This window comes from Neodiprion fabricii, chromosome 4, assembly GCF_021155785.1.
Source record: "Neodiprion fabricii isolate iyNeoFabr1 chromosome 4, iyNeoFabr1.1, whole genome shotgun sequence".
NCBI lineage: Eukaryota > Metazoa > Arthropoda > Insecta > Hymenoptera > Diprionidae > Neodiprion > Neodiprion fabricii.
In genome coordinates, this window is record NC_060242.1 from 14,762,481 (window position 1) to 14,784,926 (window position 22,446).

General features: G+C 36.8%; 1 protein-coding gene across 1 annotated transcript in view; it reads left to right on the forward strand.

Moving 5' to 3' along the window:
- The window catches only part of LOC124179676, a 28,363-nt gene that overhangs the window by 1,256 nt on the left and 4,661 nt on the right, over positions 1-22,446 (forward strand). The window contains exons 2-3 of the mRNA XM_046564354.1: positions 8,857-9,031; positions 9,870-10,044. Coding sequence (XP_046420310.1) covers positions 8,857-9,031; positions 9,870-10,044 — 350 coding nt within the window. The remainder of the gene's footprint in view (positions 1-8,856; positions 9,032-9,869; positions 10,045-22,446) is intronic.

Below are 22,446 nucleotides of genomic sequence, written 5' to 3' on the forward strand. Positions count from 1 at the left end.
ATTCTAAACCTACCTGATCACGTTAACTTAAATTCAATTAGATACTGGAATTATAACATTAGAGAAATCGCATTAATTCGATTTCCTAATAATGTATACCTGCAATCATGATCGTATAGTTCTACAGCAACATATCCTATCATTTCTTTGATTCAATCGTAGTGAAATCAACATACTATACTGTTTGAACTAATGCATGTGGTTTTTACAAATTAATTGAGCTATTTAACAGAAATGGAAGTAGTACGAGGGACATAATTTTATCTTGTATACAGGGTGTTTCATTTTAATCAATCCTGTCAAACATCTCGGAATCCAAAAGTATGAGTGAAAAATGTTTCAGACAAAATTTGTAAGGTTCATCGGGGGAAGTAAGATGAGAGTGTTGAATTTTTCGTAAGTGGACTCGCCAAGGTCAGATGAAGATCAACCTGGTTTTTTTCAATCGAACAGTATATTTTTTTTCATCGGCATATGAAAGGGCATCAAATTCCACATCAAATGGTACTATACTTACCACTTTAATTCAACTGGTGATGAGATACGAGCCGGTCAAGTTGTCCTGGAAGATTCTTGTCATACTTGGTTCATGACTTTTGCATGTTAAGCAGAATTTGCAGAGGCGTGTATCTGACAGGAGCCGCGACATGAACGCTCCCACTGTCACCCCCGTTTACCTTTTTTGCTAAATATTTATATTTGTTACAATTCTAATGTTTATATTTCTAGATTACATAATTTTTTAATAGTTTATTTTAATTTTTTATTGATTCGAAATTTTCTTATTTCAAGTATTTTCAAAAGGATGTTTGTTCATTTTATCAGAAACTTTGAAAATAAAACGTTATTCGTGTACCGTATTTATGATAGCAAATTACGTCCGGTTATAAATCACTTCAATAAATGTTCAAAAACATTTCCGGGCACTTCAATGCCCCGTTATGCTCTCATTTGAAATTGTTCGACTGTGGATAGTAGTACAGCTCTCGGAATAACGTCATACGTGTTGACAATTCGATAATTAGCTGTCGTAAATACGATTTACGAATAACGTTCTATTTTTTAAATTTCTGATAAAATGAACAAACATCTTTTCAAAAATAGTTGGAATAAGAAAATGTGCAATTATTAGAAATTTAGACTGAAAAATTAAAAATGTAAATGAAAAAAAGAAATAATTTAAAAAATTAAGGATAGAACTTGAAATAAAAGATAACTATTTATATGAAAGGTAAAAAGGGCCACAGCGGGAGCGTCACGTCCTGGCCCCTTGCAGATGCGTGCCTCTGCGAGTCCTATTTATGATACAAAACTGATGAACCAAGTACGACAGGAACCTTCCGTACAAACTTGACCGACTCGTATCTTATCAATAGTCAAGTTTAGGTGGTGAGTGTATACGTTTTGATGCCCTGAAAAAAGATGCGGATGAAAAAATATAATGTTCCATTTAAAAAAAAAGACAAATTTACCCTCATCTAACCTGGGCGGATCCACTTACCGAAAATCTGACACTCTCATCTTCTTTGCCCTTCGAACCTTACAACTTTTTTCTAAAACATGTTTGACTCACACCTTTTGTTTTCGAAATATTTGAATGGATTGAGGAAAATGAGATACCCTGTATATGACAGTTGACTGTATATACACTTAATGTACACTTGTCTTAATGTACTTCAGGGTACTATTGACTTCGGCATATTAAAAAAATCACTCCTCTAGTAATCGATCGATTAGAGAATCCCTAATAACCATAATCAATTTTGTTGACGCAGTAATTTCTTAGTAGGATATCAAAAATGTCATAACTAGGCTGAAAATGAGCCTGTATTCAGTTTTGGAGGTACACGAAAGACAGTTAGAAAAAAATTGAAATTCGATTCAGAGTTGACACGGTGAGAAAGCACCAGCAAAAAAAAAAAATCATCAGCGAAGATTTTACCGTCCATGTTTAAATTCTTTTTTCTGTTTTAACGGGATTTCATGTTTCAAATAATTTGCTTATATCTCGTAGATTATAGAAATTATAGAAAAAGATTTTGCTGGGCGAATTAAATCAAAATGAATTGTGACTGTGAGTAATTCCGCTAAGTGTGCAATTATTAGCAAGCACATTTTTTTAAGACTTATCAAAAGAACGAAGTTGAAAATGATGAAGATCATGACCAAGTCAAAATGGCCTGGAATATTCAATATACGTCGTACATTATTTTTACGGAACAAATACAACCTGTGAAGTGAAACTAGCTATTTTACAAAACATGGCTAAATACCAATTCTGCGTGAAGGTGAGTAAGTTTGTCTGCAGCGTGGCTCCGCTCTAAACGATGAAAAAACTATAAGGATAGGAAAAAACTGGCCACTCCAAAAAATTGTATACTCACAAATTCTTTGATTATTGAGTCAAATTTAAAAAAATTTTGATTTTCGATTCCTTATTACAACATTTTTTTATAATTATCTATTTTTCAAGCTGCAAATAAAGAAAAAGATAAATAATACAAAATATTCAATCTGAAATTAAAAAAAAAAAACTTTAAGAAAAAATGTTTTTTTTTTGTTGAATTATAATTGTAATAATAAGTTATATTTAATAGGTTAATTATTTTTTTATCTATAAAATTTTAGCGTCATCTATGATTTGTAAACAAGATAAAAATTTGAAATATGTATCTTCAATACTCTGTAATAGGATACTGATTATTATTTGTACACTCAAACCTTTAGCTTTGTTTGGCATGAATATACTTGACCTTGAACGAGCTATATATAACGAGAAAATATTTTAATCGTGTTTATGGACAATTCATTAACTTTAATATAGTTAACATATTTGATATTCGTTCAAATTGTCATTAAATTAGGTATTTATTAAATATATCATAAAAACTATATACACGCAAAAAATTATGATCATTATTTTCACTGGTAGTTTGAAAAAAAGATAACTATTAATAAATTTTGTAATAAGGAATAGAAAATCAATATTTCTTTAAATTTGACTCAATAATCCATTGAAATTTCATGCTACAAAAAAGTCAAAGCTCAATATCTCGAGAAATATCGATCTTAGAGGTTTGCTTTAAAGGAATTTTTTTTGTAAAAAATTAAATTTCCTACAAATGGTCTATTTAAATTTTTCCTGTGGGTTGAGCCATCAACAAAATAACAACAAAAACGCAAGAAATTACTACAAAATTTGACTTTAGTGATCTGTACTGCCTCACCGGTGTGAGTTACAGTTAAGTCGTAATGGGCACTTTTGTAAAGCGCTTAATCTTGAGTAATTTTCAAGTTCGGGCGATATGATAGCACAAAATGCCGCTGAGTTATAGAAATTTGAAAATAAAAAAATTAAATTTTACATGTAATTTAAATGTGAAATCTTCTCACGTTCTGGGAGAGTACTTAATATTAATATCAAGGGCTCATATTTCAGGAAATTTTTTTTCAAGCATTTCCAACAAAATTTCAGGTCGGGAGCGAAAAAAAAATAGTCCCAAAGAAAGCACCCTAATACATACAATATACAAGCATCATACATAATCATGGAAAATAAATGAATCTGCGCATATATTGTCCGTAAATATCTTTTTCATGCGGGTTGTGAGGAGCAATATACAGCAATACAGTAACAACAGTGATTACTGTCGTCTCCGATGATCAACGGTGCACGCAGATTCCAATTTTAGAGCCATTAATTCTTAAGGGGTCATGTCAGTGAAATTTTACAATTTTTCCATTTGCTTTGACTTTTGACTCACAATAAAGCATCATGAAACAAGTGGCTTCCGCCCGGTTTAAATCAATTATTCCACATGTGTCCAGATATTATTTGAAATAACACCAAACTCCATGTTCTTGAAAAGGCACCTTGCACTTTGGAAAAAATTGTAGTTCTAACAATTATAAAATAACGAAAAAATATAGTGCGCTTCCGGTCCTTGAATGTTTTATTGCTATACTAACTATAAAAAAATATAAACATCAATTATTATCTATACTTCGTAGCACTACCTCGCCAACGGTAATCGTATAGCTGTTGGACTGGTCGAAAAAAATCGACATTTTTTTTAATGTCACGTGTATAATAGTTGTAGAAAGAGGCAATAAGACGCCTGTTGTAATTTGAACCCATCATATCAAGATTTAGTGGTACCTGAACGCAATTTTTCATTTTGTAGCTCAATAACGAGTCATTGTACATAAATGTACGATTCATATTTCTGAAGGAAATTTGATGCTCTACACAATAAGAGCTAATATGAATTTTTCTTTTTTCAAGCATTTCAACTGCTATAAAATCATATTATTCAATTACTTTTTAACTCAAGCCAATGTATTCTTTGCTTGAAACAGGTTCTTTCAAACTGGAATTATATGTATGACATGACTTGTAATAATTACAAAATAAATTTTCTTAGGTTGAAAAGTAATTGAATAATATGATTTGATAGCGATAAAGATGCCTTACAAGAAAATAAACAATATCTGCTGATAAGTCCAGCATTTTCGCGGTCAATCTCGAAAAAGGTGAATTTTCACATGATTTCAATTTTATCCTTGAATAACTTTTCAAAGAATTTAGCTATCAAAAAATTATAACAGTCCTTTTTTAGTTGAACATTAAACGTTATAGCCGGGTAAGCATGTCAAAAGTGCCACCGCTCGGTATGAATTCTGCAAACGACCTTCTGTTTTCTATTGATGAATGTTGACCCATACCAAATTTTAGCGTTCTAATTCCATTTTGAAGTGAAGTTATCGCAAAAAAAACGCGATTTTCAGTCTTTTTGCGTTAAATCCGCTATTTCAACTCCAAGAATTATGAAAAAAATCACAAATCTAGCGGACATCTGTACACATGTCAATGATTTTTTTTTAGTAGCAAACTAAGCGTCTGAAAATCCTTGAACATTTACATTGCTGATTTCCGGTGAATTCTATTAAGTGACCACCTTCTCTTTTCAACAGCTTGAACGTCTGGTTTTGTGTAATTTTCTGTGATTTTTTCAGTTGTTTCGTAAAGGTCCGTCATTGATAAAAAAATTAAATACCGATATTTTTAATTCTTTTATGGGCACGACCTCAAGATGATTTTTTCCACATACAGAAATAACACTGGAAACGATATTGTCTAATCAGTTTGGAAGAATGTTTCTGATTTAACGTTAGTTTTGAGGTCTTTGACCATATTTTTCAAAAACATAATATATTCTTCACAAGTTAAACTTGTGTACCGATTGTCACGAGCAGCTACTTCCGATCGCAAGTTCTAACACCGTTTTACATCGATGAATAGATAATATTTCCAATCTTTGGTCTTTTATTTCGAGTTGATTCAGATTTGTGCTGTTCAACTTTATTTGTTTGTTTAGATAAAGCTTTTGTATCATTATATACAATTTAACCAATCAGCTTTCATGTCCGATTAAGGGAGCTTTCCAGTGTGATAGCCCGAAAAATCGCTGTTTTTCGCGATTTTTTTTTTTTAAGAAAAAATAATCTAATCGGTCTGGTTTTTTTTTGTATATTAATTGGGTATTGAAGAATACTAAACAATTTTTTAAAGATCGATTTATTTATTAATTAATATCTATAAAAATGATGAAACAATTGTTGCAGAAAATGCACTTGGATGTGGTGTCCACGTTGGGGGTCACAATTTTGATCTGAAACAAAAAACACAAAAAGATTATTGATCGGTATATAATTGGCTTTCGTGCTATGGAGGCTTTTTTCTTTTTTTTTTTTTTGCAAAAATGGCGCCGGTTTGAACAAAAAGTATCGATTTTAGCATTTTTTTTGGCAGTTTTTTTTACAAAAAAATAGGAAGATGTCAAAAAAAAAAAAAAAAAGTTTCCATAGCACGATAAACAATAACGTTAAGAATATTGTGTAAAAAATTCAACTCGATAGCTTTAAAACTCTGCCCTCCAAGTTGGACACCGTTTTGAAAAATGCTGTTTCGAGAAAAACGCGTTCAAAGTTTCAAGTGAGGAAATTTTAGGTAAATCGTTTACTTACGGTCAATCAGCGATGCCAGGTCCGTACAATATCCCTTCTGCTTCTTCGAAAAGATCGTGCTCAATGGATTGTTCAGTCCGACGAGCTGTCCTCGCCTCTTTGCTATCCAGGGACGCCTGGCGGTTTGCTTGGATGATGCGCGCATTCTTGTACTTAGCGGCGAAATGTGCGGCGCTCGGCTCTATCGTGCATCCCATCGTCTTCAAAATTTTTAAAATTGGGTCGTAACCTTCATTGAAGGTGCACACAGCACACTGCGTAGCGATTTCTACTATCTGCTTGCCGCAGAATACGTGCTTTGGGGCTAGTTGCCACACACAGTGATTGATTGATTTTCAAGAATTTAGCACGCCATCCGCTTTTTTTTTTGAAAATTGTGTGCGACAAAAAAATAAGTCGCGCGACTAATTTACGGCTAATTAACGGCAAATTATGCAATAGTCCGAATTCACATTTTCGACAATTGGCGAGCCAAGTTCATGTACGTGCAGGTAGGAACGAGAACTGTAGCGCTCCGTTGCCTTCTTCCAAAAAATGCTGTACAGTAACCGAAATAATCTGAATTTCGGCATGAAAATTTCAGGGAATATTCGGAAGAGTGTATACTATTCGATAAAGCAAAAAAAAAAATCGATTTTTTGAAAATTTCACACTGGAAAGCTCCCTTAAATTTTGTAACTATAATTAATTATTTCATGAAATAAAATTTGACCCTCCGGCACTCCGTTCCGGAATTTGGGTACATGGGAACCTCTATGTTTGCTCCTACAAACGCCGTAAACAGAATGTTATAATATGCGTATTCCGGACGCATCCACCATTCCGTAAAAATGCGAGGGAATGAACTTACCGGAGCGCGGATTCTAGTGAATTTTTCGTTTAATCTGTTCCTCAACAACAGTCGTTTTAGCTACACGGAGAGAAAATAGTCATTCAATCAACTGAATCGATTCAGTAGGTGATAAGGTTGGTGAAAAAATTTTTCTTCAATCATTATTTCGCGAAACTTAATATAACATAGTTAACATAATAAATTCCGTCAGGCCAAATCAACCAAACGAGTTATTTAAACTATGCAGCTGATTTGATTGAAAATTTGATAGGCTCAAACATATTTAACTGTGTCAACTCAATGATCCGGTTGAAGAAAGGGGTACCTACGGTTGAATGCGTGGAATCGCTTCAACAAAATATATTTGATTGGAAGCATTTTATTCGTTAACTGAACTGTTTCAACGACTTTTTTACTGCTTTTAAATTCATGAAATATTGATGCAATCCTTGCATTTTTGTACAAAATTTCTTAATGTCACCTGGCAATAGCTTCGTATCACTGACAATAAGATAAATATATATCGTCACCTAAGTGAGCATGAGTTAACCCGAAGACTGTGCCGTACTTTGGCGTAGTGGATACAGATATGCGACTAACAATAGGATGATAGGTATTTACGGACGAGCCCCGGTTCGAACTCCGAACAAAATCGCGCGGCGTTTATCCGACTTGCGAACACTTATAAGTTATTTGCATTATTGAAAAATCTACCGACTACGTATAAGGCTAAGAATTTAAATTTTTTTTTGTGATCAGAACTATTCCAAATGATTGCAGGACTTCCTTTCATTCCATGATTCAGTCGCGTCAGCCGAAATTTATAGTATTTCTGATAAAACATTACCTTACTTTATTGCTTGAACATTTGTTCATTCTAACGATATGAGACTACACTCAACAAATAAGCTGTTTCAATTAATAATTGAAACACCATATTGAGCTGAATGTTCAATTGCTTGTATCTAGATGTGATTTTTCCAACTAAATATTCAGGTTTGTTAACTGAGATTTTTTTAAACCAACAGAACATGAACTTGCATTGATCAAAAATTTATTAGATCAAAAAGTCGGGTATTCGGTTCGACAAAATGATTTTAATATCAACAATAATATAATATAGGTTACTCAACTTAATATTTCGATGACTGAACATCCTCGGATTTATGTTGAACAATAATTTAGTCAACAGAAGTATTTTTCATTTAGTTCGTGTAACTTATGAATTGTTGTAATTCGTTTCACCGCCCGTGAACGCCGCATTTAGTTGATCGAATTATCTTCTTTTTTTATTTGATTAATTAAACGACTATTTCCTCTCAATATATATTTCATAGTTGTTACGACTGAGCATTTTTTCGGTGCAGTACAAATCTTGTAAAATTTCTTTCGAAAGTCCATGGTTATCGGTGAAACGAAAGAAATAAACGTTGCTACGGCTATTGCGATCCGACAAGTTACCACCTGATTGTACCAAAAAATCGCAATTGACAATTTCCTTTCCAGCGAAATTTTTGTGCTTTCAAAATAATGGTCAATTGTCAATAATACTGGATGTAAACCACCAATTTTATAAAGCTTTATTATGAGTTGAAATTTCAAACAAATCGAGACATAAAATTTTACTGATGTATCGACGTAAGTGGGTTAACCGAGGACTATCGTGGTCTGGCTGGCTGTTCCTTCTTTAAAAGCTGAGAGGGGACCGACTACGTGATCGTGATTACGGTATCCTCAGCAAGTTGTAAATTGCTTCCAGTAGCAACACCGAATGATGAATACTCCAATGATATCTTACTAATATTTTCATTGAGTGGAAAACTATTACTGAAATTGAACTGCGGAATTTGAGCATTCCAGGGGTTAAATAAAAACTTCCTATAAATAAGAAATGAATCATTTCAGGAAAATTCATTCCATTATTTAATATTATCTGGAGTTTCAAGCGTCTGAAAATGTTTCTCTTCATTTATTTTCCCATTGCGTCTTACTTGCAGATTGACCTTGATTTATCAATTCCATTTTTATCCATACCGTTGGACCCTGGGTATGGAACAACACAACCGTTGATCAACATAAATGCAAAAGCATTGGCAATTGCTGGGATATTCACGACTGTATCAACAATACTTGTTCCTCTGTTAGTTAAGCCTCACACAATGCGTAACTACAGTAAGTTGGATCATAATCATTTACATGAAAGGTGTCGCCGCACGCGATATTTCGCTGAAAGATAGGCACCAAGGTCACATGTGATTTGTTTAAAGAATACTGGGATGGTAACCGTGGACCATGCGCGGTGTCTAAGTTTCAGAAATGATATCTCCGCCCGATGCGTATAGTTAGCAGACATGTGCTCAATACCTAAGTGATTAAATGAAAAAAAGTGTAAAATCGTGATAGCACAGACTGCCCTTAACAAAAAAAAAAAAAAAACATTATTTTCAAATTTCAGGAATTTCTGTTTTTTTTTCACCAAGCGGGTGCCCTGGTCGATTTAGATGTTGACATGTATATCTCAAAATATTGAGGTCCACGTATCTCAAACGTGCAGAACAGCTTAACAGCCCTATTCTATATGCAATTCTGAACAAATATACTCAGATACATTTTCATTAGACACATAAATAAAGAAAGGGCATAGATGCTACGAAATCACAATAGTAAATTTGTAGAATTCATGTCATATTTTTATTTCTCGTCAAATGAAAAAGTGTTGCAGTGTGTTTGTTCAGAATTGCGTATACAATGCAATCTCGGAGACAGAAATGTTTCTTTAGAAATAGCAGACATCGGTCCATGGTTACAATGCTAACAGGCAGTGGACAAATCACATGCAACTTTGGCCTCTCTGCTCGATAACTATCGTTTGCATTGGCACCATTCATGAAAAACTCCCGATATTTATATTAAATGTATGTGATAATTGGCTCGCGAGTCAAGCAAGGTACATCAATTTTCTGTATGTCTCTTCGGGCGTGATATCTATTACATGCGTTTCGTGTTATAGGGTCCGATAATTTGCAGCAGGATTGGGGAAATTATGGCGAAACCATAAACGAAGTATTTCTGGGCAACTCTTACCTTGCACCATGTACAAAAAGATTTATCTGTTCCGTTGTTTCCAAAGCATGCCGCAACCAAGGGCAGACGAGCGTCGACAAAATCATAGACGGAATATCCAGGTATGCTAAATATAATTTTATTATAAATATGTATTGTGTATGATGAAAAATGTATGCGACCATATACACGTCATTTATTCATTGCTGAATGTGAGACCCGGGTGATGTATAACTATAGCAAAGTTGGATAGGCAAAAGTAATTACAAGTGAGCTGAAAAAGAGATGCAAAGAAATTAAAGATAATTAAAAACTAGATAAGGCCAGAAAGGGTAAGAAAAGCGCGTAATACAGTACCTGCGCTAGACAGAGAACAGACAGAATGCATATATCAGGGTCACCCTACGTCCGTTCAAACTCGATGTCGAAACGATAATGGCAGAAGACAAATTTAAAAGCCGTATAAGAACACTTCTCTTCCCACATCTGCGGTAACAAATTCCAGAAATATACTCTAACCAACGTGGAGACCTGCTCTGTACGATGAAGGTTCAGTAAGGCTCAAGACAATCAAGTAAAGAGGTCAAGTTTGCCTGTAGACGACAAAGCATATCAACCATCGAAGTAGTCGGGTTGAAGCCAAAGCAGATGGAGACTTCGAGCTAAGCCATATAAAGGCCAACACCGCTGTTGCAGTAAGGCACGGGATCGGACTTCGATTATGGGGATCAATTATGATACTAATCGTAAAAAATCCTTAGTCTCATGTCAGACTAGTGAGAGTTACAGCGGAATGAATTATATTGTTTTGCGCTTAACGGTCTTATTATTGCGTTATACTAAGAGTGCCCTACCGTACATCAACTGGCGAAATTGTGCGACGGTGTCCGACGGTATGCAACGGTATGCCGCAGCCAAGCGGAGCTGTTTTGATCCCGTGCTGTACAGCAACAGTGGGCGTTGGCCTTTAAAGTTCCAAAGGAGAATGCCTTGTCACGCCAAGCTGTGACCATTTTCTCCCCCGAAACAGGGGACGCAATAGCTTGAAAAACATAAATCAGATCATATCTGGCAATAAACGGGGTAGTAGTATGTCCACAATCAACCATAACATCACGATCACTAACCAAACAAAGATCAAGGGTGATATCAGATACGTGGGTAGGTAAGTTGGAAAACACGATACTAGATAAAGCACGTGAATAAAATAGAAAATGCAAACATTTTCTACATCGTATGTGTTTACTAGTTGGTTGGAATTCAAGTCACCAACAATAATTAACTGGCTGTACATACTGAAAAACAGATTGAAGTCGCATCCAAAGGCCGTAAAATTGATGCGAGGCGGTGTAATCTCAGCGATGAGGTACTCTGAATGAGTGCTGCGATGTAAAAAAGGCTGGACCGTTCATGCGCAGAGTAATACAGCGCCACGCCGCCGTCAATTTTTCTTACCCTCTCATTCCGGAAGACAAAAAAACCAGCGAGAGAAGTAATTGAGTCAGGACTAGCAGAATATAGACAAATTTCAAGACTGTAATGATCTGGAAGAGTGAAATAGTAAAGTAATATCGTATACAATCTATGTGGTCCCGTAGAGAGTTTGCAATGAAGCCGGAAATACGTAGGTAGGTAATATTTAGCGACGCAGACTGTGAAGTCATAAAAAACTAAGACGTCCAATTAGGCGAAAGTGTCAAGATTGAGATCGAGAGTCAAGAGGATGTAAATGCATCAAGGCTAAAGGTAGTCTGGATACGCTGCAACCGCGCACTATTGTCTCGTCTCAAAAAATAAATGATACTATCCTTATGCCAAACATAGCGATATTCATTTCTTGCAAAAGTCTTGCCAACTATAACTGGCTTGTGATGATCTGAAAGGAGCAGCTCATTGACATAAATGTTGAAGGATGCACTGAGTAAAGCTGGAGGGAGGTCCATGGTAGAGAGGTACCCACGCCGCTTTTTGGCGCCTCCGCAGTTCGTGGCTTAAACAAGAAGCGAATTAGACGATTCGATCAAGCACTGGCAGATGTCATTGACAGAACACGAAAACGCGGGAACACAATGTCTCCACCGGTCAGTGCACAGTCTGGGGTTGTGAAAACCTGTCTAACTATAGCGGTGGTGAGATTATCACAAAAACAAGGAACATCCACGGTAGTAACATCAGCTGCATGTTTTCGCAGAGTAGCAGAATTAACAGGCTGAACGACTTGCTCAGGGTGCAGCAAACGGCAAGTTTCTGGGAGATAATCTCAGAGGAGCCTGTTTTCTTGCTTAAAATATGAAATTCTAACAGTGGCATTCCCAAGATGCTCCTGCGGAACAGCTCAACTGTTTGATTACGTAGAGATGTACGGGAACTAGGGCGGCTTTGAGGGTTAAGAATGGGATAAAAATTCAAATGGCATTTATGATCAATTGAAAAACAGACACAATTTTTCGTATTTGCGAGTTATTTGCCACATTTTTATCTATGAAAACCAATGGTATTTGTAAAAAAATATTAATAATGAAGTGAAATATTCAGTGTTGAAGACGATTGCGGTTGATGTGGCGGCGCAGGTCGTGGCGGTGGCTGGCTGCTGGTTCCTGAGGATGGGCACAACGTAGCAGATCTTACAAGAGGACCTTCAAGGTGTCTCGGATTTTGATTCATCCCGGGTATGTTATAGAAGAACCTACACTGACTACCTGAGTAACGTGATTTCTTTCAACGACCCTTAATTTTCGAGAAAAATTTTCGGCAATTCAACTCGTTCGTATCTTGTATGTCGGTAAATGTCTACAAATTTCAAGTTAGCAAGCGTAGCGCAGTAGACAAGGTCATCAGCTCCTACGCTAGCGATCCGGCTTTAAATCCTGCCTTGACAACACTTATTTTTTTTTTTCATATTACGTAAGATTAAAGTAATGAAATGGTCTATGCAAAATCTTATTAACATTGTAGCAAAAGAAATTATATCCTTCATAAGAAACTGCAGTTTATTGATTTGATTATGTTATAAATGATTTGGTTTCTCTTTCCCGCTGTCATTGTCATCACTTGTTACGCTGTAGCAGAATTTTGGGTGTTATTTGTCGTAAAAGCAGCCAAAACACAAAACGCAGTAGCGCTACGTTCGGTATCATAAAAATTGCAGACACTTCCCTGTATACGAGGTATGAGTTCAATTGCCAAAAACTTTTCTCGGAAACGAAGGGCCGTTGAAGAAATCCCGTTACTCCACAACGCAGGATAGGTTCCTCTAGAACATACCTGAGGTGCATCAAAATTCGTGAGTGACAACTTTGAAGCTCCCCTTGTTAATTTATACTTCTTTTTGGTGTCCAAGAAATACGTCCAGGTGCCCTACAAGCAGCACTTTTGCCCAACGTTAGCGTGTGGTATCGATATTATCAATATATGGGTAAAGGAATAGAGAATGCACGATCCACGGATTGCTGGTAGGTAAAGCCATATAAGCCTAGTGATGACCAGAAAATTTGGGAATAGGCGCCAGGAGCGGAAGAAGTTGGGAAGCAGCAAGCCCACATGGAGACTCGCATAGAAACGCATGCTAGGTATCTGCCAGAAAAGACCCAAGGGCAGAAGTCGGCAGTAAAAGTTTACAAAAACAGGATCGAGAAGAAATCTTACAAGACGTACTTCCAGAAAGTTATGCCGGCGACATCAACTTGTCGTGTCGGCTCACTTACGGAGATCGTGACCAGTATACAATTACTGGCACGTAGCGCCAACCAATCACAGCTATGTGCGAGTGATCGTCGTACCTATTGATGAGGTATAATACGGGACATGAAAAGCTTGTGTAGCAGGTTTTAAAATGAGTCGCTAATACGGGCGCCAGGTAGAATCGCTGCGTCAATAGCACTCGTATTTATCAACGTATACGACACTGTATGTAAAGGTGCCTACTAGCTTGAGCATGTTTGCGCGCACGAATGCTCTATTCCAGTGTTTCCCATTTGGTGGGTCGCGACCTGGCACTGGGCCACAATACCGTATTGCAGAATAGGTACCGACCAGGGCAAAAAAAGTTTAGGAAACGCTGCTCCAGTACATCATTTTTCAGCCCTTTTATTGTGCGAATGCACCGTTACACTTAAATTTAACGATAATTGGAAATTTACTAAAATTGTAATGAAAGTAAATTTTTAATAACTATTAGTGCCGTAATTTCAATAAATCCGCGTATTATTTTTACAACATTACGGATTGTAAATTTAATGGATAAATAAAAAAAATAGATGTAGAACGGCTGTATAATTGATGGTAATAATTTTTCTGAACACAAACAGCATTTCAACAACTTGTCAGTAACTACAATCGATGAAAACGCATATTTAATCGATTAGAAACCCTAGCGTATTATTTTTTCCTAATCAAGGCTCGAACATCGTTCGCTCGTAATGTTCTGATTACTAGTCAGACCTACCACGCCAAACTACTTTGTGGGAAGCCATGACTTTATTTGATTGATAATTCAATGTACGGTCCACACGGGCACGATAATACAGTCACTGAAAACTCATCAATAAGATTATAGTTTCAGAATTCGTACTCGCAATACAATTTTAAATAAATTCACAACAGCATTTACTTTCCAAATTTAATCAATTGTAACATAGTCAGTAAATTGACAGTGCAATTGTCTGCAATTGAAAAATTGATTACTAATTCTAAAATGGACATGGTAATTCTTTCGGCTTTGCTGAAATCCGATATTGTGAAGTAATTTGTATAAAATTTATACACGTACAACTTGAGTAGATCACAAGAAAATTCTGGAATTTCTAAATACTGTTAAGAAACTTTTTAAATACAATACGTGTAACATACTATCAAGTGAAACTAAGTGCAATTAGACAATTTTATTGCAAATTTAATGAGAATTCTTAGTAATTCACTTTAAAACACGAGACTTGTAATTTGGCTACACTTTTGTATAATAAAGTATAGTAAATTTACAAGCATTTTTAACACTGTACAACAAAAAGAATATATTTTGTAAAAAACGATACGAAAAAAAGGAACGAAATACTGAATTGACTCTTCGCGATTCCAAATCAAAATGCAAAATAAATCTTAGTTTCAGCTGCACTACTCACACTCTCAACAACAAAAAAAAATAAAAAATGATTATTTGAACGCTCTAACAGTAATCGTCCTGCAATTAACCAAACCGCATCGCCACTAATTTCAATTAAATATCAACTGCGGCGCTATTTGCCAAGTACAAAAAAAGAACAAAGTCAAATCTTACAAGTAATTGTGGCACTGACCACCAAAAAAAAAACAATAAACGTATTTATTACACCATCCGCTCACACACAGCAATACGCAGGCTATCCTCGAGAAGTGACACTTTCAAGACACGCTAACGCAACGTGACCTCGTGTAGTGGAATTTTGCTGCACGCAATTTACAAATGAAATGACTACTCAAATGCCATGATTCTACTGTAAATTTACAACAAATAAAACTGACTCAACGTGTAATCGCAAAACTCAGACTACGGCCAACAAGCAAAAAGATCGACAGATAAATTACGAGCACACTTATTTGTAAATTCAAAACAGCCAACCGTTAGTTGGTGTGCTGATCTAAATCATTCTCGAATTTTGTTCGCGCGAAGGAAATTAGCGCTTATCACTGTGTCACCACACTGCAAATTTGCCAAATTCTTCGTATTTCCACGACATAAGGTATTTTCTTGTAACACCTGCATAGAAAGTCCACTTTTATGCAGCATTTAGAACCACCGTAAGTAGTATTTTATACACATATGCGGGAAAAACTTTCGCGCATTGCTACCGTTGTGAGAAAAAACTTCGCACATTGCTAACGGTATACGAAAAAGGTGGTCGCGCTTTTATCCACGGTTGCGCATTTCGCAAACAGCTGCACTAGCGCCACTGATGGAATAGTTTGTCACTCTTTGCCGTGCTCGACTACGTGCCGGGAGGAAATGGTGTTATTTTTTTCATTTCATATTCCTATGTTTATCCATCGTATACTATTATGATGATATTGCTTTTTTTTTAATGGGATTTCAGTTCCTGCTTTAGGTCGAGGGGCGAAGCCCCCACCAGAGGCTTTGCCTCTGAACCGCAACGTCACGCACAGTGGTCTGTTAGAACTCCACTTTTTCAAGATTTTCGAACTTTTTCATTCGTTGACTGATTTCATTTTCTTATGTCAGACTTTCCATGACAGATGTAACAAAAAATAGAGTTCGATACATGTGCGAAAGTTGGCAACGCCTAACTCGAGTAAATGCGCCATACTCGCCCTTCGACTCGTCTTTGGGCTCGTGCTGCACCTTCACGCTCGTGCGGGCATTGCCACGTTCGCGCACTACTATCGAAAAACACTATGACTAAACAGATAATTTTTCAGCAAATTCCACAAAATCGGCACTCAATTTCTCTAATGAAATCGCTAAACGGTACCGCAATCAGGACAAAGACGATTAGTTTCGCTACGTGGAGCTGGCCGTTCAAAACATCCACTTTTACGAATCGCAATATTGCCCAGCTTTTATTCTAATCTTTCATTGATCTTATCCATTAATGAGTGTGAGTTCTCGGTGTCTCAGGTCCAATAAACAAAAGTCAAATAACTTAAAGTTCCAACTCTTTGTGGGAGGCCCTCCTCAGATGATAAAATACGTGATATACGCCAAAAATCATATAAATAGTAAATTCTTAAATGCAACACATCCAGAAAGTATCACAACCAGTAAAAAAATCAAGGTGGAACACAAATCACAAGGTCATCAATCAAAAAGAGCCCCGATAGATTTTCAGCAAATTTGACAACGTCGCAGATATTATGACTAAAAATCTAGTAACTTCGAATAGATTATTTGTGAACTCAAATAAAATCTGTATCTTTGCCGTGATCTTTCCTCGCGTTGTATAAAAAAACTTTTCTCCGATTAATCAAAAATGGAAAAAAATGAAACAGTGCAAGTATACTGAGCCCAAACAGTTCCAATGGTTTTAGCTACTTTGAGTACTATTAACTATATAAATTTTGCAATGCTCAACTAAACTGATTTGAAAAAAAGGCCTTATGTCCTCTGTTTGTCATCTATTAATGATTAGAATCACTCTATCCAAGTACTTGTATAAAATTCAGAAATATTTTTTTAGGTTACTTTGACTGAGCCCTCTTCATAAGTCTATTTCTCAGCATCGAAAGAGTTGATTAAATATTATTATTAAATCCATTCTACGGCGAATAAAAAATGAACTTCTTATTTTTTCTATTAAAAAGCCATCGACCGATTTGATTAAATACTATTATTTCATCAATCCTTACGATATCTTATAAATGGACTCGTATATTTGGAAAGATATTGAGGATTGAGTCAACGTAACCTTAAAAGTATGTTTTTGAATTTTATACAATTACTTGGATAATGAACACCGTTTTATAGAGAACGTTAAAACGATTATATTGTTGTGCTGAAAAAAATAATTGCTTGTTGAAGTGAATCTTCATATTCACTTGCATGATGAAGTTTTCGATCCTTTTCAAATCTGAATACTATTTTGAAGGCTAGAGAAAAAATTCACACGCAACACATTGACACATTGTTGCACCAATACTATCGTCCACTATGTCACTGATTATCGTTACGTCTTAGCGAGACTTTCATATCCATCGCTAGCCCAGCGACAATTATCGTAACCTAACAATTCGAACTAGCGACAAATATCGTTAACTGCGTCATACAGAATCACCACTAGCGACAATTGTCGATAGGAGGCGTTAACGATAGCGATAATCGTCGCTAGAGAGTTACGGAATCCCGCTACAAGATTTATCAAGCTCTTTTGGTGCCAGATTACTTTAACTAATAGATTTATAAATATAATAACCCAATAAACGTAATCAAATAAGAATAACCCGGGGTTTGTGTGGGTGTGATCCAGATCTCTTTTTCATCAATGACCTTGTGCTGTTCCACCTTCATTTTTTTATTGATTGTGATGCTTTCTGGATATGTTACATCTAAGAATTTACTATTCATATCACTTTGGCGTATTTCTTGCACTTTACCTTCTGATGATGGCCCCCCTCAAAGGGCCGAAACGTCAACTCATTTGATTTTTGTTCATTGGACCTAAGACCTCGAGAACTCACACTCATTGCCCGGTTCTTATTGGCTCTGTGATCACGTACTTCTTAAATCTGGCTTATCACTACGTCGATTTCCACTGTCGCGGAATACTGATTGGCGGTTGGACTTGTCGCTGTACCAGAGTTCGCCCGCGGCATAGTGACAACTTCGCTATGTGATGAGGCACTGGTGAACGAGGAAAGGCTACGACCCGGTTGTCAGCAACGGGAATGAATGTCTTCCACCTTCGTTTCTCTCGCGGCAAACCTCTGCGTTATCGTTACATAGGGAATGTAACCTCGTGGCAGGCTCCTCTCGCGCTATTAGCCTCATGCTCGGCAATTTGCCTTCGAAACTCCCGTGCTGTTTTCGCCAGATAATGTTGCTCAATTCACTACTGATTCTCTACTTGATGTTACACTTACTCGAAAACAAAAATAAACAAGACTCCTGAAATATTTCACTCGCCTGCCTGTAATGTATCCCCTCTTAGAGTTTTGGATCCGTGACCCTCGTCATGGCGCTCTTCTCCGGAATGATCAACGATTACTATTGCGAAACTCCTACTTTTTGGTTCCACCTAGGGTTCGGGGAGCCGTACGTAATGTGCATTAAAAATGCCACGTTACAATATCTCTATATTATAAAGATATTTTGCCGCCGCCGCCGCTGTGTCAGGAATCCAGACCTTCCTTCCACCGCCCGCCCTTCCCTTCACTACCTCACCCCCTCCCTTTCCCGCCCTGGCCCTATTCTCTGCCGTAATGTCCGTCACCAGAAAGACCGCCCGTCTTTCCATCCTTCTATGCCTTGACAAATCTAACCTCGAACCCACATATATGCTCTCATACCTTTACACATTTAACCCTTTACTCTAGGTATATGCTCTCATACCCTTACAGATTTAACCCTTCACCCTAAATATACCCTTATACCTACGCAGATTCAACCCTTCACTCTAAATATATACCAGTATACCTATAGAGTTAAATAACCCTAATATCGTATCACATCGTCGTACTATATTATAAAAAGATATTGCCGCCGCCACCGTGTCAAGAATCCCCTTCCACTTCCCTTCACCCTCCCGCCCTTCCGTCCCCGCCCTAGCCATTTCATCCATCACCCGTCTTTCCCCTATTTAACCCGTCACCCTTTGATCTTTGAGCTTCAACTTTCGACCTTCGACCTTCGATTTTCGATCTTCGATCGACCTTTGACCTTTGATCGACATTCGACCTTTGCAACGTTTATGCCCTTGTGACAATAACGATTTAACTCTTTACCCTAAGTATATACCATTAAACATGTGAAGATTTAAACCTTTACCTTACGTATGTACCCGCATACCTATGCAGATTCAACCCTTTATCCTACGTTTATGCCTATATGGCTATAAAGATTTAACCTTTCGTCGCACGTACATACCATGATACCTGTAAAGACTGAACGTTTCACCCTACGTATATGCCCTTATAGCTGTGAAGATTCGACCCTTTACCATACGCATATATCTGTGAAGATTTAACCCTTCACCCTATCTATATACCATTATACTTTTAGTGATTTAACCCTTTACCCTACGTATAGTATACTGCAAAACCTATGAAGACTTGACCCTTCACCTTCCGTATATATATCCACCGATGAATCAAGGATTCAACACTTGACCCTTTATACATATATAATCTCTATCGCCACCCCTCTCCCCTTCCATCAAAACTCGAAAATAGGGGTTGGTGCGCGAAGCGCGCAGGGGAGCGAGGCCCCCTAGTATATACCGTATGTCCACGAAGAAAGTGCGCACCTCATGCACGTGCATCAAGTCGTTCGAATTACATTGGCCGACAGTTACCGCCTGATTGAGCAGCCGACACAATACCAATCGCGACTGTCAGGAAATGTCCCTAGGAGCCCGCCGCGCCGTTAGCTGTGGGCAACTGATGTCGGTGTTGTTACGAAAAACAGTTCATTGATTCGGAGCTGATCCGAAGTAAAATAAATCAGACACACGTTAATCGTGTCAATCAAATCATCGGATTCCTTCGACGGTCAATTTATCACTATAACCCATAAATCATTATTAACAAAATACTTTACCAAAACTTCGCACTTCCCTTACGAAGTCGGAAGAGATTATGTTTGCCACTCGCGAATTGATGCTACATGAGTGCAAATAAAAGTGACGTGAACCAAATTATTAACGGTGAAGAATCATTCACGGTTAACTGAAAAATTATAAATTGAAATTCAACGAGATACATTATCTACTGTCATCGATTTCATGAAGTGAGAAAGGTGAAGGGCGATCTCCGTAACGAGCGAATTCAGTAAAAAGAGGCAGAAAATCGTACTTTTCGCATAGAACTCGATCTGAACTCCATCATGTAAGTGAAAATAAGTCTGCTTTGATACGAAAATATTTTATTTGAGGGGTTTTTATAAAAAACGGTGCAGAGTTACATTTCATTATTCGTTGTAGCGAAACGTAGCGATAGATTATTGTCTGATGTTGAATCCGATCAAAATAATGTTGTTGCCATCTCTTTAGGTACAGTGAACAGTGGAATCGTCGCAAGCTTCGTCGGACCCTACAAATTAGTCAAAAGTTTGAAAGTGGGAAGATAATTGTTTAAATTATATCTAATTGTAAAATTTACAAGAAATTACCCTCAAGGAAAGAAACCCCAAATTGGGTGTAAATTCGTACCCCTAACTTTTTTCTTATGGTAAATTAGCATTATCTTCGAGTTGGGGGTACGAATTTACACCCAAGTGGGGTTTTTTTCCGTGAGCGTGGTCTTGTAATTGTTCGCAAATACTGACAGTAGAATTTAGTAACCACAGAACAAGCTGGACTTACTTCAGAAATACTACATTCAAATGACTTTATTCCAATGGCGTCATTTATTTATGAATTATGACTGCATATTCTGTAATATTAATATTTCTTAGTACCCTAAATACACGTTACAGCACTTTCATTTTTTATAGGAATAATAGCATGAGGCGTCGCACGAATCATCTTCTAATAATAATATGGAATCCTTTGTTCCCGGATACCTGAATTCAGCATCTTCAAAGAACCGGAACCAATGCTCTTTTTATTGCAACTTGGTTTTCTTAGACTTCCTCAGAACAAGATAACTTCATTGCTACTTTGCCTGGGTATCTTCTTAACCTGTAAGCAGTCAAAACTTGAAAATGTCAGGGACAAAGAAAAAGTCGAGGAATTTCATTTGTCGCTAAGGAGTTTTGAATCGAAAGTTCAGTGAAGACCGTGTTCGCAAAATCCAATCGTACAGTTTTTGAACCCGGTAGCATTGCCACAAGTAGTAAGCATTTCAACGATAGTATATAATATTTGATGAGGACCCCTTGGATAAGCATAATGCAGAAAATCAGAAACTAAATTTCATTGACTGGTTCTAACGATAAAGGATAATATGTGAAATTTCATAAATTTTAAGAACCCACGAACAAACTCGTAAAATATATACTGAGTAGCTACCCAACACTATTTAACGACAAAAACTGAAATCCGAGGTTAGTTGATTTTAAACTACACAGGAATACAGTCACTGAAGAAGTGAAAAATACTCACCTCTGTGCTCTTGGCCGCAGGAATGAAGTAGCACTATGAGTCAGACAGTTAAGAGATGCTAGACGAAATCGCAATGACCAATATTGGCAAGCCATCACAGATGCGAGGAAAAGCAAGGGTTTTCGTGGCAAGCATCCTGCGCAGACAACCTTCTCAAGGTTTCCTGTGGCTTTCCTTGAGAATGAAGACAAATGTCGGGTTGAGAACTCGGAGGTAAAGCACGATCGAGCGACATCTCTTCGACTTCCGGGAGAAGCAAACAATCACTATTCAATGTACCTAAAGAGATGGCAACAACATTATTTTGGTCGGATTCAACATCAAACAATAATATGTCGCTACGCTTCGCTACAACGAATAATAAAATGTAACTTTGCACCGTTTTTTATTAAAATCCCTAGAATCAAATATTTTCGTATCAAAGCAGACTTATTTTCACTTACCTGATGGAATTCAGATAGAGTTCTAAGCGAAAAGTACGATTTGCTGCTTCTTTTTACTGAATTCGCTCGATACAGAGATGGCCCTTCACGTTTCTCACTTCATGAAATCGATGCCGTGAGCCGATGTATCTCGTTGAATTTCAATTTACAATTTTTCAGTTAACCATGAATGACTCTTCACCGTTAATTATTTAGTACACGTCACTTTCATTTACATTCGTGTAGCATCAATTCGCGAGCGGGGTGAACATAAGCTCTTCCGAGTTAGCAGGGGAAGCACGAAGTGTTGGTAAAGTATTTTATTAATAATGATTTTCGGATTACAGTGATAAATTGA